The sequence below is a fragment of the Conger conger genome, chromosome 5, assembly GCF_963514075.1.
Source record: "Conger conger chromosome 5, fConCon1.1, whole genome shotgun sequence".
Classification (NCBI taxonomy): domain Eukaryota; kingdom Metazoa; phylum Chordata; class Actinopteri; order Anguilliformes; family Congridae; genus Conger; species Conger conger.
Window position 1 is genome coordinate 67,567,381 of NC_083764.1, and position 17,694 is coordinate 67,585,074.

The window sequence follows — 17,694 nt, forward strand, 5'->3', positions numbered from 1 at the left end:
AAAATGGTCATCCCAGCCCATTTCAGATATTTTCGAGGAACTGGAGCATTACTGTCATTGTTAGATGATCTAATGTTTATAACACATATAATCATTATAAGCTGATATGCAATCAGTGGTTGCTTCAGTCTCACTTTCAAATGAGTTCCAGGAGAATTTATTGGCAGACGCTCTTATCCAGAGAATTGACCCCCATTTTATTCTGCTCAGTCTAATACCGTTTTAGTGCTCATAGTCGCCCCCAGGTGGTGAAACCTGATGTTCATGTCAGTCACATCTCTCCATACAACATCTCTGCCACGCTCCATTTACATCATAACTCTAACGCTAACCTCTAACCATGAGGCTCAGGCTTAATCCCATCACTGAAGGGAAATAAACGCTGATGGTGCTGCACTGTAGAACCCAGAGTGCTGGGTTAGTGCTGCACTGTAGAACACAGAGTGCTGGGTTAGTGCTGCACTGTAGAACACAGAGTGCTGGGTTAGTGCTGCACTGTAGAACACAGAGTGCTGGGTTAGTGCTGCACTGTAGAACACAGAGTGCTGGGTTAGTGCTGCACTGTAGAACCCAGAGTGCTGGGTTAGTGCTGCACTGTAGAACCCAGAGTGCTGGGTTAGTGCTGCACTGTAGAACACAGAGTGCTGGGTTAGTGCTGCACTGTAGAACACAGAGTGCTGGGTTAGTGCTGCACTGTAGAACACAGAGTGCTGGGTTAGTGCTGCACTGTAGAACCCAGAGTGCTGGGTTCATACTGTAGATGTGCAGTGCAGTAGGGGCTGGGTTTGTGCAGTTGGTGTGCAGTGCAGTAGGAGCCGGACCTGATATTTATCCCCTGCTTGTAGATTTTACAGGCATCGGACGGCAGGATGCGGGAGAGCAGGGGCACTAAATGAGGGGAAAACGCAGAACAGTCAGCTGCTGTCAATCACCCATCCCATAACGAGCACCCAGTCACCAAACGGAGCTGCTCCCTGTAACCTCTGCAACAAGATGACTTCTTCACCCCATTTACCCCAGTCTCCTGTAACAACCCTGACATTTACCCCATTTACCCCAGTCTCCTGTAACAACCCTGACTGTTACCCCATTTACCCCAGTCTCCTGTAACAACCCTGACTGTTACCCCATTTACCCCAGTCTCCTGTAACAACCCTGACTGTTACCCCCTTTACCCCAGTCTCCTGTAACAACCCTGACCCATTTACCCCAGTAAACGGTAAATAACCAAACTTACCCCAGCTCTGAAAATCCCAGTGAACCTCCAGGTAAAAGTCACCCAACTTAAAGAGAGAAAAAGACATCAGTGTGTGTCTGCATGTGTAAATGTCCAAATTTGTAAATATGTATGTGCAAATGTTTATAGGTGCGAGTGAATAAACGTGATGTAGACATACAGTATATAAAGGCGTTAAAGTTTGAACATGCAGGTATAAATGTACACGTGTTGATGTGTGTATAAATGTTAGTGTGTTGATATTTAAACGTGTTGATGTGTGTATAAATGTTAGTGTGTGTTGATGTTTAAACGTGTTGATGTGTGTATAAATGTTTGTGTGTGTTGATTTTAAACGTGTTGATGTTTAAACGTGTTGATGTGTGTATAAATGTTAGTGTGTGTTGATGTTTAAACGTGTTGATGTGTGTATAAATGTTAGTGTGTGCTGATGTTTAAACGTGTTGATGTGTGTATAAATGTTAGTGTGTGTTGATGTTTAAACATGTTGATGTGTGTATAAATGTTAGTGTGTGCTGATGTTTAAACGTGTTGATGTGTGTATAAATGTTAGTGTGTGCTGATCTTTAAACGTGTTGATGTGTGTATAAATGTTAGTGTGTTGATATTTAAACGTGTTGATGTGTGTATAAATGTTAGTGTGTGTTGATGTTTAAACGTGTTGATGTGTGTATAAATGTTAGTGTGTGTTGATCTTTAAACGTGTTGATGTGTGTATAAATGTTAGTGTGTGTTGATGTTTAAACGTGTTGATGTGTGTATAAATGTTAGTGTGTTGATATTTAAACGTGTTGATGTGTGTATAAATGTTAGTGTGTGTTGATGTTTAAACGTGTTGATGTGTGTATAAATGTTTGTGTGTGTTGATTTTAAACGTGTTGATGTTTAAACGTGTTGATGTGTGTATAAATGTTAGTGTGTGTTGATGTTTAAACGTGTTGATGTGTGTATAAATGTTAGTGTGTGCTGATGTTTAAACGTGTTGATGTGTGTATAAATGTTAGTGTGTGTTGATGTTTAAACATGTTGATGTGTGTATAAATGTTAGTGTGTGCTGATGTTTAAACGTGTTGATGTGTGTATAAATGTTAGTGTGTGCTGATCTTTAAACGTGTTGATGTGTGTATAAATGTTAGTGTGTTGATATTTAAACGTGTTGATGTGTGTATAAATGTTAGTGTGTGTTGATGTTTAAACGTGTTGATGTGTGTATAAATGTTAGTGTGTGTTGATCTTTAAACGTGTTGATGTGTGTATAAATGTTAGTGTGTGTTGATGTTTAAATGTGTTGATGTGTGTATAAATGTTTGTGTGTGTTGATTTTAAACGTGTTGATGTTTAAACGTGTTGATGTGTGTATAAATGTTAGTGTGTGTTGATGTTTAAACGTGTTGATGTGTGTATAAATGTTAGTGTGTGCTGATGTTTAAACGTGTTGATGTGTGTATAAATGTTAGTGTGTGCTGATGTTTAAACGTGTTGATGTGTGTATAAATGTTAGTGTGTGCTGATGTTTAAACGTGTTGATGTGTGTATAAATGTTAGTGTGTGCTGATGTTTAAATGTGTTGATGTGTGTATAAATGTTAAGTGTGTGCTGATGTTTAAACGTGTTGATGTGTGTATAAATGTTAGTGTGTGTTGATGTTTAAATGTGTTGATGTGTGTATAAATGTTAGTGTGTGCTGATGTTTAAACGTGTTGGTGTGTATAAATGTTAGTGTGTGCTGATGTGTGTATAAATGTTAGTGTGTGCTGATGTTTAAACGTGTTGATGTGTGTATAAATGTTAGTGTGTGTTGATGTTTAAACGTGTTAATGTGTGTATAAATGTTAGTGTGTGCTGATGTTTAAACGTGTTGATGTGTGTATAAATGTTAGTGTGTGCTGATGTTTAAATGTGTTGATGTGTGTATAAATGTTAGTGTGTGCTGATGTTTAAACGTGTTGATGTGTGTATAAATGTTAGTGTGTGCTGATGTGTTTATAAATGTTAGTGTGTGCTGACGTTTAAACATGTTGGTGTGTGTATAAATGTTAGTGTGTGCTGATGTTTAAACGTGTTGATGTGTGTATAAATGTTAGTGTGTGCTGATGTGTGTATAAATGTTAGTGTGTGCTGATTGGCTGGTCCTGACCTCCCTCAGTGCTTTCAGCAGCCGAGGCCTCTTGTCCTCCACGCTCTCTCTGGACTGCTGCTTTAGCTTCCTCAGCAGGGCTGTGACTGCACGCACACGCACACACACACACACACACACACACACACAGACACACACACACACACACACACACACACACAGACACACACACACACACACACACACACACACACATTACATTTATTTCTACTCATATACTGAGGTTCAATGGTTCAATCCATGCTACATATTTTTTTTGCTACATGTTTTTTTCCCCCCTGTGCACAGGGATTGTTGTTGGCGCATTCCCATTGGACTAGAGCCCCCGGGGAAGGACCCCTATGTGCATGAGCAGTGAGAGGACCCTGTGCACTTCCTGCTGCCCTGCATGGGGAATCTCCCCAGAGGTTTCTATTGGCAGTGCTGCCTCTGTATATTATGCACTCTAAGGGTTAGTGAGGGGAGATGGGTTCAGGGGTCAGGGGTCAGGGTCTTACTCATTTGTCGGTCTCCATAGCTGATGGCTTCTGCCAGCGGGCTCCACCCCTGGGCGTTCTTCACCTTCACTGGTGCATTGTGGGCCAGGAGCAGATGGGCGCACTCTGCGTGCAGGAAGAGAGGGGAAGGCCCGGTAGTAATTCCCCTACAGTGCAAAGACTTATGGGATAGCAGCACACCTCCAGGAAGAAGGACAGCGGTGCTATTCACGGTGAGCTGGGGTGGGCGAAACCACCTGTTCACCTGCCCACCCACAACACAACAAAGCTCACCAAACACCACATTAAGCCACAGGTACACAGGTACACACAGGTACATACAGTACACATACAGCTGTGTTCAAATAAATAGCAGTGCTTTAAAAAAAAGTGGATAAAGTGCAACTATTTTTTAATAGCTTTTAGTTCCATATTTCAAATGTAGTGGAAACATCACACATTCAATTCCAAATCAAAGCATTAACAAATTTTATCAAGTCTGCATTATTCTTTTACAGGAAGCAAAGAAAAGGAATATTATTCTGTTAAAAAAAATGGCAGTGTCTACATTTAACTTGACTTTAAATTACTGAACTAATATTTAGTTGCATAACTATTGTTTTTGATAACTGCTGCGCATCTGTGTTGCATCAAGTCAACCAAATTCTGGCACCTAGATACAGATATTTCAGCCCAGGATGAACAAACTCCATTCCACATTTCCTGTCAATTTTTGGGTTTTGCTTCAGAAACTGCATTTTAAATGTCACCCCACAAGTTTTCAATGGGGTTGAGGTTCGGGGGATTGAGCTGGCCACTCCATGACCTCAATCCTTTTGACGTACTGTCGTCTGACGTACTGTCGACGACCACTAGACCCGAAAATAACTATTTTACTCTCATCAGTCCACAGAATGTTACGCTATTTCTTTTTTGGCCAATCGATGTGTTCCTTGGCAAATTTTTACTGATTCTGCACATGCTATTTTTTCAACAATGGTGCTTTACGGGGGCTTCTTGCTGATAGCTTAGCTTTGATCAAACATCTTCTGACTGTAAAAGCACTTACAGGTAATTGTAGATCATCTTTGATCTTTCTGGAGCTGATGAATGGTTGAATCTTTGCCGTTCTGACTATTCTTCGATCCGTTTTAACAGTAGCTGCTTGCTTTCTTCTGCTTCTGTTTTAATGAATTCTCTAATTAAACTGAATTGAGTCAATTACTCAGAACAAGCAGTGTGTACGTCATGACAGTTGGGCCTGTTGTTTTTCTATTACACTACTACATCTACAAGTAAATTATTTGCCACGCAGAAATATCACTACTACTAATAACAGTGGTTCATCAGGTTACTGATGTTGTACTGCTATTTTTTTTTAAACACTATTGTAGTCCACGTAGTACAGGCTATAGAGGCACATACACGTACGTACACACACACACACATACACGCACACACACACACACACACACACACACACACACGCACACACACACATACACACACGCACACACACATACACACGCACACACACATACACACGCACACACACATACACACGCACACACACACACGCACGCACATACACGCATACACACACACACACACACACGGGACACTCACCTTTGTGTCCCATCATAACTGCCAGGTGAAGAGGTGTGTTTCCTATGGCACAGAGAAGAGAAGATAAGTGTGCTGGTATATCTCCTCACTCAGTAGATAGATAGATAGATACATTATTCATCCCGAGGGAAATTTTAGACACACATTTCAGACATTTCAGTACACACACATGCTGATACAGTTCCTTTAAAAAGTGGAACAGCAAGGTTTTCACTACACACTGAAGACAATTGAGTTTGAGGTCAAAAGATGTTCATGAGATTTCAGCTTTTATTTCCTGGTATGTTTTTTAGAACATAGCACCTTTGGTATCAGACCAGCCAATTTTTACGTGAGCAGAAAAATTTAAACATGTGACTGACAGGTGTTTCTTGTTGCCCGGATGTGTCCTGTTTGATTGACGGGTTAAATAATAAATAGCTCTGAATGCCTACTCTTGGTAGACATTCCCTGAGAAGACCGTACCGCACTGTATGGGGATAGCACCGCACTGTATGGGGATAGCACCGCACTGTATGGGGATAGCACCGCACTGTATGGGGGATAGCACCGCACTGTATGGGGATAGCACCACACTGTATGGGGGATAGCACCGCGGTGTATGGAGGAGGACAGCATGCCCACATTTTATTCTCTAGCTGCAGATGACAAGTGATTAAAGGGGTTGTATCAGAGTGTGTGTGTGTGTGTGTGTGTGTGTGTGTGTGTGTATTATTGGGGAAATGTCATTGACGGTCTGTGTGTGTGTATCTGCTCCTGATTTTCACCCTTTCCATAAAGGTACACCTGTACAGAGAGATATAAAAGCAGCATCTGAAACAGATGTAACATGAGTTTGGATCTTGCTGAGGAGATAGAACCCACAATATGAAATGCACCGGCTTCATAAAACGTTAGTCTGCACGCACGTCGAGGTACCAGACTCGTACAGCATTTTTATTTGTACAGCAAACCGCAGAACGACCGCGCTCGGCGAGAAGTTGCGTATGGGGCTATCTCGCGTGCGTGCGTGCGTACATTTGTTTGTGTCACAGAGGTGATGAACACCAATGTGCCAAATACAGGACACTGCATATATGAAAAGCTAAATAGTATGGTACATTTAACATAATATAGGCAATGGATATTCTGCTTAGCCATTGTCGTGTAACGTTAAGATCACTTTACCGTGGACATCTTTCTGAGCGATGTTTTGTGTCCGGATTAGCGAGGACAGCCGGCGCACATCTCCTTTAAACACACACTCGTGAACCGGGAAATCCTCCGTATTGTGAACGAGGGGGTTCTTGTTGTCGTCGGTGGCGGCTGTGTTCGAGTTAGCGTTAGCGTTAGTGTCGTTGGTGTTGGCGTTGATCTGGGATAACTGATGCTGATGCTGCGTTGACGGCGATTTGATCATCTTGTGATTGTTGAAGATCTTGTTTGCTTTGATCCTGTTATTCCTGGACACCGTTAACGTCCCCGCCGCCTCCTCGTCGTGTTCCACCGCCTCCATATCCTTCTTCTGCTTCGGATCCTTGCGCAGAGAGCGACGCCTTTCTCCAGTCATTTTTTAAGAGTTTAAAAAGTGTGCAACAAAATAATCTGATCCAACCCCCAGCTAACCCGAGGAAACCGATGTAAATACTCCCTGGCGTTGCAATGGATGCCTGTAGTTGATCGACGGGGACAATAACGGCAGCTCACGTAACATGAAAACACGGAATCCCCCAGAAATAAAAATAACGCACAATGCCGTTAACGAATAAAACGAACCCAGAACTACCGATTATGCAACTGTTGTCGGACAGTTAGTTGCATGCGGTCTCCCCCGTTTTACTTACTATAGCGACATAATGTTGTCGTTCATAGCTGCCACGGGACGGTAAGCCGCTCATCCTACCGAACGGCCGATAGAGATCCATCTGTCATCTTCCGTCCCTGATCTCGCGAGAGTACGGGACCCCTCCCAAAGTGACAAACGCCCTTGACCGATGCGCAGAGCCAACGCGCAGATTCGCTTATTTAAAGCTGGCGTGGAGCGGTGAAATAAATGGCTATCACTGAACTGTATAATAAGTCAAGTGGTTATTATCGACTACAACTCAGTAGCGGATAATACGGCGTCACCTGTGCACGATCTGATTACTGCTGACGCCCCGGGACGCCCTGTGTTGAGGCTAAATTCTGTCCCCTGAAAAATATCTAATCGCAAATGGATGCCACTTCTTGTAAATCCTCACTTGCATGGCACTCCAGTCGTGTAGGCCTATGGACAGACTTCTATCTTTTTTTGCCCGCACCTGCTGGATCTTTCCACCTTAAAAATGAGAAGAAAATCCGAGGAATGTTCGTGTGTTACACAATAGGCCTCAGTGCCGCTTGCAGGACTCTGGTGTAGCCACCAGAGGGCGATACTGACCACCCGTGACTCCACGTAAGACGCACAATAGCGGATGATCTGAAAAGCTATCCGAATCTACAGGCCGTTGGAAAGTTCAAAGGTAAAATAACCCGTAAGAAATTGTTAAGAGAATTTCACAACCAAACAAAAACAGAAGCCTACAGGACGGCAGATCTCCAGGAACAGGGTTGGGCAGCCCTGCTCTAGCTGTTGAATGATGTGTGCTTTGTTAGGGTTGGAGTGAAAACCTACAGGACGGTAGATCTCCGGGGACAGGGTTGGGCAGCCCTGCTGTGGGATTACTGCAGCCCCCTCCTAGCCGGTCTCCCAGCGTGTACCATCAAGCCCCTCCAGCTGGTCCAGAATGCTGCAGCCCGCCTGATCACCAGTCATCCCAGGTTGGCTCATGTCACCCCACTCCTCATTGGCCTCCACTGGCTTCCTATTGCCGCACGCATCTGATTCAAGGCCCTAGTGTTGGCATTTCAGGCTGCTAAGGTAAATGGTAAATGGTAAATGGCAGGAATTTATATAGCGCCTTTATCCAAAGCGCTGTACAATTGATGCTTCCCCATTCACCCATTCATACACACACTTGCACACCGACGGCGATTGGCTGCCATGCAAGGCCCCGACCAGCTCGTCAGGAGCCTTTGGAGGTTAGGTGTCTTGCTCAGGGACACTTCGACACAGCCCGGGCGGGGGAACGAACCGGCAACTTTCCGACTGCCAGACGACTGCTCTTACTGCCTGAGCCATGTCTAAGGGGACTGCCCCACCTTACATACAATCCTTAATCACTCCCTACTCCCCAGCTCTGGTCTGCCAGCTCTGGTCGCCTTACGGTTCCCTCTCTACGTGCACCTGGCGGTCGAGTGACTGTCAGGACCGCAGAATCCCTCCCCATATTGTGACGCAGACTAGAATCACACCTTTTCAAACTACCTTAGTCCTCCCTCCTGATTCCCCCCCCTCTCCCCCATAAATAAACAAAGTCAGTCAGATTGCTACGGTGATAATAATTCACTCTCCTTATTTCAGAGCTACAAGGACACACAAATCAGGTAAGCAAATTCCATCCTCTCTCAGCAGGTTAAATATCAAAAGTAGTTTAAAGGCTGTGAGTGTGTGTTTCTCAGTGGGGCTGTGAGTGTGTGTTTCTCAGTGGGGCTGTGAGTGTGTGTCTCTCAGTGGGGCTGTGAGTGTGTTTCTCAGTGGGGCTGTGAGTGTGTGTCTCTCAGTGGGGCTGTGAGTGTGTGTCTCTCAGTGGGGCTGTGAGTGTGTGTCTCTCAATGGGGCTGTGAGTGTGTGTCTCTCAGTGGGGCTGTGAGTGTGTGTCTCTCAGTGGGGCTGTGAGTGTCTGTCTCTCTCTCGCTGTGTGGCAGAACGCTGGGAGGGATGGAGCCATTTTCTTACATTTACATTTACATTTTAGTCATTTGGCAGACGCTTTTAATCCAAAGTGACTTACAACAAGTGCATAGGTTCTACCATAAGTCAAAGCATTCTTACAGAATGAAGATCTGATGTTGCTGCTGATAATCTTCTATGGTAATGAAGCCACACCCACAGCACAAGTGACTCCTGAATATTTCTGCAGAGCCCAGTGCACACTGGGGGATCCAGAGAAGGTCTCAGGAGCGCTGATTGATGTGGCCAAGCACCTGGGAAATCTGAAGTACAGAGTGTGGGAGAAGACGCTGGGGACTGTCCAATACAGTGAGTACTGGGGGCAGGGAGCTCCACATTGTCACTGTACAGGGGGAATCTTCAGCATCCTTTCCACAAGCTGATGAAGCCAGTCAGAGTCATATTGGTCCTGTCTGTGTAAGAGTCCTGGGGCCGGTTGCATCAGCTGCACATAAAAAAGCTGGTCTGTGACAAGGGCCAAACTGTGATGGCTAGAACACTGGGTCAGAGCATCTCCAAAACGGCAGGTCTTGTGGGGTGTTCCCAGTATGCAGTGGTTAGTACCACAAGTGGTCCAAGGAAGGACAACCGGTGAACTGGCGACAGGGTCATGGGCGCCCGAGGCTCATTGATGAGCGTGGAGAGAGAAGGCTAGCCCATCTGGTCCGATCCCACTGAAGAGCTGCTATTGATGAGCGTGGAGAGAGAAGGCTAGCCCATCTGGTCTGATCCCACAGAAGAGCTGCTATTGATGAGCGTGGGGAGAGAAGGCTAGCCCATCTGGTCTGATCCCACTGAAGAGCTGCTATTGATGAGCGTGGGGAGAGAAGGCTAGCCCATCTGGTCCGATCCCACAGAAGAGCTGCTGTAGCACAAATTGCTTTTTTACAGATTTTGAAGAGGCTAACAAAACCTTCTTCAATGCAATACTGCAAAATACACTCACTATGACCAACAACACTGTCTGCACTCACTATGACCAACAACACTGTCTGCACTCACTATGACCAACAACACTGTCTGCACTATGACCAACAACACTGTCTGCACTCACTATGACCAACAACACTGTCTGCACTCACTATGACCAACAACACTGTCTGCACTATGACCAACAACACTGTCTGCACTCACTATGACCAACAACACTGTCTGCACTATGACCAACAACACTGTCTGCACTCACTATGACCAACAACACTGTCTGCACTATTGCAGGTCATCTGCATGTTTCCATTCCTTTTCGTTAATGACCGAACAAACAGGGATATTATAGATATAGTGCTGGATACTATTTAGCTTTTAGGGTAACTAAGGCCAGCATTGCTGGGCTGATTGGCCAGTTCTCAACATTATGTGAGTGAATGTGTGCCAGCCCTATGGAGTGACTAAAGACACACAAACAACATTAAACACTGAAAACAGTACTGAGCACTTTTATTCACCTTTACTGTAAATCATTTTCAGAACAGATGTAGTAGCACATGATTACCACTAGATGGCAGGCGCGAACATGGTTTTGGGCTTGTTTACCTCATGTGGATACAATGGCCCTCAGTGTGTCGAAGTGTCCCTGAGCAAGACACCTGGCCCCTAATGCATGGCAGCCAATCACCGTTGATGTGTGAGTGTGTGTATGAATGGGTGAATGAGAAGATAAATTCCAACCATTTACCATTTACCATCAACCCTTCATCCTCAGCCTGCAAACAGCAGGTCAGCCAGCAGGTTCAGCTCAGCCAACCACTGATTTTTAGGAGAGTAACAAGTATGCTCTGTAATATCCAAAGAGCTTGATACGTGAGCTCTGTTTTATAAATCTGTTTTCTACATTAATGTGTTTGCTTTATGTTTGTATTTGTGTATTTAAAAAAAAAAAAATTATTTTATTTTTTTTTCCAGATTTTTCCCTTTTTCTCCCAATTTGGTAGCCAATTGTACCTTGTCTGATTCAATTGGTGGTAGTCGTATTAGATGTACCGCCCGTACCCCGTCCCTCGGCGGCCCGAATGAGAGCGACACGCCTTCTTCAAGCCGTCTCGTCTCGTGCCCGTTGCCGTGATTCCGAGGCGCCCGAGGTGCTTATTGTGCGGCGATCTAATAACCCTGCCAAGTCCCTCCCTCTGGAGCAGCGAGCCAATTATTGCTGCCCCACGTGAGCCGGCCAAACTTGGCTTTTGGCAGGACCGAGAATCGAACCCCGGTCCCCGGTTGTATTTGTGTTTTTAATGCATTTGCCCAGGGACTCCAGTTGGAAATGAACCATGTTTGCTAAACTGGCACATTTACTGAAATGTTTACCAATGTGCAAAAATAAACCGAATAAAGTAAAGTAAGGGAGGGTGTGTGCTTGTGCTTATCTGTGGAAAGATCCAATTCACGTTAACGAGAGAGAACTGACAGAACCTAAATAACAGGGCTGGTGTAAAACTGCTGGCAGATCAGCCACTCAGTGGCACAATGCTGCCCCCTGCAGGACGTGTCTCTGATAATCAGGTGTGTCTAAGAGGAAGCGCAAAGTCCTCTGAGACGAAGCTTTACTTACACTGGGGATCTCATGATGTAATGTCACGGTATATCAATAAAAAATAAAAAAAAGGAACTTCTGAAGATATTGCCAGGGGGAAGATAAGAGACTGAGAAGAACAGAGATTTGTGACTAATTTAAAGGCAGCCATTTCATCTGTGTAGCAGCAGTAAGTAAAAGTGAAACTAAACTACAGATTTAGCAGAAGCCATTACTGAGCTACAGACGGGACAGAATGGCGTCTGCATCTTCTCTCCTGGAAGAGGACCTCTCCTGTCCTGTGTGCTCTGAAATCTTCAGGGATCCTGTTGTCCTGAGATGCAGTCACAGCTTCTGTGAGGCCTGTCTGCAGCATTGGTGGAGAGAGAAGGGATCTCAGGAGTGCCCAGTTTGCAGGAGAAGATCTTCTCTAGCTCATCCTCCCTATAACCTGTCTCTGAGGAATATCTGTGAGGCGTTCTTAAAGAAGAGAAGTCAGAGAGCTGAAGCAGGATCTGAAGTGCTCTGCAGTCTGCACAGTGAGAAACTCAAACTCTTCTGTTTGGAGGATCAAATACCCGTCTGTGTTGTCTGTCAAAATTCAAGAAAACATGAAAACCACAAACTGCTACCAGTTCAGGAGGCTGCAGAAGAGTATAAGGTAACTTTGCTAACAGAATTTAGACTTTAATCATTTAATTTTCCAATGCTTTTAAACAGAATTGTTAGTGTTTTACACATTTAATTTGTAAATTCTTGGAGAGAATTATTCTCATATTATGAGAAAGTTGGGCTTGTAGAGCGAAACCGTGGTGAAGCTGTTGAAACTGAAAACATGAATATTTTTCTGTCCAATAAAAAGTGAATCATAATATTTATCATGAATTTGTATTTCTAATGACAGTATTTTATGTATTTCTGAGGTGTAATGATCTGCAAAAGGAGGCATTTTAGTTCTCAGGCCTGACGGCAGTTTGAGCTCCCAACTATGTGTCACATGACTGACAGAGAGAGTCAGGAGGGAGGGGCCACTGTTGTAGTGTATGGTTATTAGCGTGGAGGTAGTGTGTGGTTATTTGGGTGACTGTCACCTTCCTGTCAGCTTTGACCAGTCTGGCCCTGAGCAGGGGCTCTTGTGCTGTCTGTGTAGGCAGTGAAGTTTACTGTGGGTCTGTTTGAGCAGTGAAGTTTACTGTGGGTCTGTTTGAGCAGTGAAGTTTACTGTCGGTCTGTTTCAGTAAAGAGTGGACTCTCATTTCTTTCCAGGAGAAACTCAGGACTGCATTGGCTCCACTGCAGGAGAAGCTAAAAGCCTTTAATGCAGTGAAACTAACCTGTGACCAAACAGCAGAGGATATCAAGGTACTGTACTGAGGCCTTTAAATCACAGTGTTGAAAATGCAGCACTGGATTGTGCTGAAATGATGGTGAATAATGTTTTTTCCAGAGCCAGGCCCAGCACACAGAGAGACAGATAAAGATGGAGTTTGAGAAACTTCAGCAGTTCCTAAAAGATGAAGAGGCAGCCAGGATCACTGTACTGAGGGAGGAAGAGGAGCAGAAGAGTCAGAAGATGAAGGAGAAGATTGAGAAGATGACAGAAGAGATATCATCCCTTTCGGAACAGATCAGAGCCATAGAACAGGAGCTGGGAGCTGAAGACATCTCATTCCTGCAGGTAAGACCTGTTCACTTTGTGTCTGTAGGTCTCTATATAAACTGCTGTTAATGTACTTTATCAAACAGTAGTGTCCTCTGGGCAAAGTATTTTACAAGTTTGGCTTCATCCTACATCCACACATAAGTATACAACAATGTTAAAGCAGCTTATTTTGTGTTCTATGTCATACTGTAATATCTAAAGCATGTTCTGTAACATACTCTTTTCTCACACAATTTAAATGGAGTTGCTACAATGATAATAATTCACTCTCCTTATTTCAGTGCCACAAGGACACACAAAACAGGTAAGCAAACTCTATCCTCTCTCATCAGGTTAAGTATAAAAAGTCCTGTAATAGCCTGTAGTGTTCTATCAGCAAGGTACTGTGGAATGTGTTAGAAATGCCTCTCTCTCTGTAATAATTACTGCAGCTTTAATTATGACTACACATGAAGGGAACATTAAAAAATATTAAAGTAATTAAATGAATATTTCTCTCCAATATTAATCCTCCCACCCCCACGTTCCTACGAGTGTGTGTCAGTGGGGTCAGGCTGTGAGTGTGTGTCTCTCAGTGGGGCTGTGAGTGTGTGTCTCTCAGTGGGGCTGTGAGTGTGTGTCTCTCAATGGGGTTGTGAGTGTGTGTCTCTCAATGGGGCTGTGAGTGTGTGTCTCTCAGTGGGGCTGTGAGTGTGTGTCTCTCAGTGGGGCTGTGAGTGTGTGTCTCTCAGTGGGGCTGTGAGTGTGTGTCTCTCAGTGGGGCTGTGAGTGTGTGTCTCTCAGTGGGGCTGTGAGTGTGTGTTTCTCAGTGGGGCTGTGAGTGTGTGTCTCTCAGTGGGGCTGTGAGTGTGTGTCTCTCAGTGGGGCTGTGAGTGTGTGTCTCTCAGTGAGGCTGTGAGTGTGTGTCTCTCAGTGGGGCTGTGAGTGTGTGTCTCTCAGTGGGGCTGTGAGTGTGTGTTTCTCAGTGGGGCTGTGAGTGTGTGTCTCTCAGTGGGGCTGTGAGTGTGTGTCTCTCAGTGGGGCTGTGAGTGTGTGTCTCTCAGTGGGGCTGTGAGTGTGTGTCTCTCAGTGGGGCTGTGAGTGTGTCTCTCAGTGGGGCTGTGAGTGTGTGTCTCTCAGTGGTGCTGTGAGTGTGTGTCTCTCAGTGGGGCTGTGAGTGTGTGTCTCTCAGTGGGGCTGTGAGTGTGTGTTTCTCAGTGGGGCTGTGTGGCAGAACGCTGGGAGGGATGGAGCCATTTTCTTACAGAATGAAGATCTGATGTTGCTGCTGATAATCTTCTATGGTAATGAAGCCACGCCCACAGCACAAGTGACTCCTGAATATTATTGCAGAGCCCAGTGCACACTGGGGGATCCAGAGAAGGTCTCAGGAGCGCTGATTGATGTGGCCAAGCACCTGGGCAGTCTGAAGTACAGAGTGTGGGAGAAGATGCTGGGGACTGTTCAATACAGTGAGTACTGGGGGCAGGGAGCTCCACATTGTCACTGTACAGGGGGAATCTTCAGCATCTTTCCACAAGCTGATGAAGCCAGTCAGAGTCATATTGGTCCTGTCTGTGTAAGAGTCCTGGGGCCGGTTGCATCAGCTGCACATAAAAGAGCTGGTCTTAACTCTTAAGTCCAAAAGCTTCACTTACACCTAGAATTTACACCCTGAAGTAGTGCTACGCCCAGGTGGTGAAACAGGTGTATTTTTTATCTGACTTTGCACACATTCTACGTCAGACATCACGTTAAGACCAGGAGTGTGTCCAGTCAGTGCAACCAGCCCCAGGAGTGCAGAAGCCTGTTTATGCCACTGGAAGAACCGCCTTTTTAAGATCAAACCACATCAGCACTGATATCAGCACTGTGCAGAGCTAACTGAAGTGAATGTATTATTCCACAGGACCAGAAACGCTTAATGAGCTCAGGATTGTTCTGCTGGGACAGACTGGAGCAGGAAAGAGTGCAGCAGGAAACACTATCCTGGGGAGGAAGGTGTTTAAATCACAGAGCTCCTCTTCCCCTGTGACAGAACAGTGTGAGAGAGCCAGAGGGATTGTGTGTGGGAGAGAGGTGACTGTGATTGACACTCCAGGCCTGTTTGACACAAAGCGCAGTAATGATGACATCAAACAGGAGATTACAAAGTGCATCGCTCTGTCCCCCCCGGGACCCCATGTGTTCCTGGTGGTGATCCAGCTGGGCAGATTTACACAGGAGGAGGAGGACACAGTGAAGATCATTCAGGAGACCTTCGGTCCTGAATTAGCCAAATACTCCATGGTGCTGTTCACTAAAGGAGACAGACAGAAGAACAAAACTATTGAACAATTTCTGAGTGTCAATCGCGTCCTGGCACATTTCACTACACACTGGTGTGGTGGTAGATACCAAGTGTTTAACAATGACAACAGGGAGGATAGCTCTCAGGTCACAGAGCTGCTGCAGAAGATTGATAAGATGGTGGAAACCAATGGAGGAGGCTGCTACACCAATGAGATGTTCAAGAGGGCTGAAGAAGAGATTAAAGAGATAGAAAACAGGAAGCTACAGGAAATTCTAGCAGGATTCGGAACACAATTGGACGCACAATTGGAAGCTTATAACAAGAATAAGTGCCCTACACAGTGAGACGCACAAACATCCTCTCTTTATTCACATCATACATGATATAATCTGTACCACAGTGGACCTATAATCACACCTTAAAAATCAACCATTGTCTGTCACAATATTTGTCTGCATTTCCTTAATAATTTGGATAAATATGAACCACTGATTATGGCTTTGGGCTTGATCTTTTTAAGTTTCTGCATGAAGTCAAATAAAATAATTACAATTAATTAATTAAAATTAAATTGTTGTTTTAGGTAGACCTGTACACCAGCTTGTTAATGCAAATATTTAATCAGCCAATCATGTGGCAGCAACTAAATGCATAAAAGACTGCAGATGTGGGCAAGAGGTTCAGCTGTTGTTCAGACCAAATGAGGCTGAACTGCTGATCTCCTGAGATTTTCATGCACAACAGTTTGCTCAAAAAACAGCCTACATGACTGGGACCCGCAAGGTCGGTGGTTCTAATCCCGGTGTAGCCACAATAAGATCTGCACAGCCGTTGGGCCCTTGAGCAAGGCCCTTAACCCTGCATTCCTCCAGGGGAGGATTGTCTCCTGCTTAGTCTAATCAACTGTATGTTGTTCCGGATTAGAGCATCTGCCAAATACCATTAATGTGATATAATATAAAAAAACACCTTGTTAATGAGAGAGGTCAGAGGAGAATGGCCAGACTGGTCAAAGCTGACAGGAAGGTGACAGTAACACAAATAACCACACATTACAAAAGTGGTATGTAGAAGAGCATCTCTGAACACACAACGCAACGCATCATAACTCAAAGTGGACAGGCTACAGCAGTAGAAGACCAATAAGTCTAAAAAATCAGTCTAATAAATACCTAATAAAGTGCTCACTGAGTGTAAACTATATACCTAGGAAATAAGGAATAAGGCTATATTGTCATGAGGGCTTTAAGCTGTTGACCTTCTGAATATTCATAGATATCTGTTTAGCTACATAAAGTTAGAATGTCAATGTTTATTCAGCTTAAATTCAGCTAAATGAATCCAACTCGATGTTTTTCACAAATAAAAACGTGTGCAAGAATAAAAAAAAGCCAGTGCTTTTCTGTATATTTTTTCTGGTTTTTGATCCAATGTTTACACGACAAAAAAACGTTTTTCCATTTGCGTCAGCTGGGCTTAGGTTAGGGTTAGGGTTCAGTTGAGTATTCCGTTTTTGTTAGCTAAGATAAATGTTACATTTTTAAGTTTCACTCAAATCATGTGACTGGCCAAAACTAGTGCCTCAGCTAAAAAGTCCAGCCCAAATTGTTTTTTTTTTTTTTTTGGGTGCAGCCGGCCTCCTGTCAAAATGAGCTCTCTCCCAACCTCTGTGCAGAGATACACTATAGCCCCAAACTACTGCCCCAGGCACCTGCTTTACTACAGACAGAGATACACTGTAGCCCCAAACTACTGGCCCAGACAGATACACTGTAGCCCAAAACTACTGTCCCAGGTACCTGCTTTACTACAGACAGAGATACACTGTAGCCCAAATCTACTGCCCCAGGTACCTGCTTTACTACAGACAGATACACTGTAGCCCAAAACTACTGTCCCAGGTACCTGCTTTACTACAGACAGAGATACACTGTAGCCCAAAACTACTGCCCCAGGTACCTGCTTTACTACAGACAGAGATACA

At 44.5% G+C, this 17,694-nt stretch overlaps 2 protein-coding genes across 5 annotated transcripts in view; one reads left to right on the forward strand and one right to left on the reverse strand.

The window, feature by feature from the left end:
• The window catches only part of LOC133128473 (ankyrin repeat domain-containing protein 13C), a 12,772-nt gene extending 5,344 nt beyond the window's left edge, over positions 1-7,428 (reverse strand). Inside the window, exons 1-6 of one of the 3 annotated variants that reach the window (XM_061242037.1) lie at positions 6,644-7,428; positions 5,477-5,518; positions 3,872-3,976; positions 3,375-3,460; positions 1,238-1,283; positions 822-888 (exon numbers count right to left, since the gene is read on the reverse strand). In XM_061242037.1, the coding sequence (XP_061098021.1) occupies positions 822-888; positions 1,238-1,283; positions 3,375-3,460; positions 3,872-3,976; positions 5,477-5,518; positions 6,644-7,025 (728 nt within the window). In that variant the 5' untranslated portion in view covers positions 7,026-7,428. Of the gene's footprint in view, positions 1-821; positions 889-1,237; positions 1,284-3,374; positions 3,461-3,871; positions 4,018-5,476; positions 5,519-6,643 lie in introns of those variants that run through there. The other 2 variants (XM_061242038.1, XM_061242039.1) reach the window with 2 other exon arrangements.
• Positions 7,429-8,193: 765 nt separating this feature from the next.
• LOC133128472 (GTPase IMAP family member 7-like) lies at positions 8,194-17,050 on the forward strand. Of its 2 annotated transcripts, none has more exons than XM_061242036.1 (6): positions 8,194-8,257; positions 13,042-13,137; positions 13,223-13,453; positions 13,720-13,742; positions 14,771-14,889; positions 15,327-17,050. In XM_061242036.1, exons 3-6 carry the CDS (start codon positions 13,256-13,258, stop codon positions 16,052-16,054), a joined length of 1,068 nt encoding a protein of 355 aa, XP_061098020.1. In that variant the 5' UTR covers positions 8,194-8,257; positions 13,042-13,137; positions 13,223-13,255; the 3' UTR covers positions 16,055-17,050. The 2 variants fall into 2 exon arrangements, with proteins under 2 accessions (XP_061098020.1, XP_061098019.1); XM_061242035.1 differs by lacking the exon at positions 8,194-8,257 and adding an exon at positions 11,778-12,436.
• Positions 17,051-17,694: the final 644 nt, after the last annotated feature.

Excerpts from the sequence above, each read along its gene's own strand:
- LOC133128472 (XM_061242035.1), top strand. The coding sequence starts at position 12,032 with ATGGCGTCTGCATCTTCTCTCCTGGAAGAGGACCTCTCCTGTCCTGTG. Across the intron at positions 13,454-13,719 it reads AAGACATCTCATTCCTGCAG|TGCCACAAGGACACACAAAA; the intron begins GTAAGACCTGTT and ends TCCTTATTTCAG. Across the intron at positions 13,743-14,770 it reads CACAAGGACACACAAAACAG|AGCCCAGTGCACACTGGGGG; the intron begins GTAAGCAAACTC and ends ATATTATTGCAG.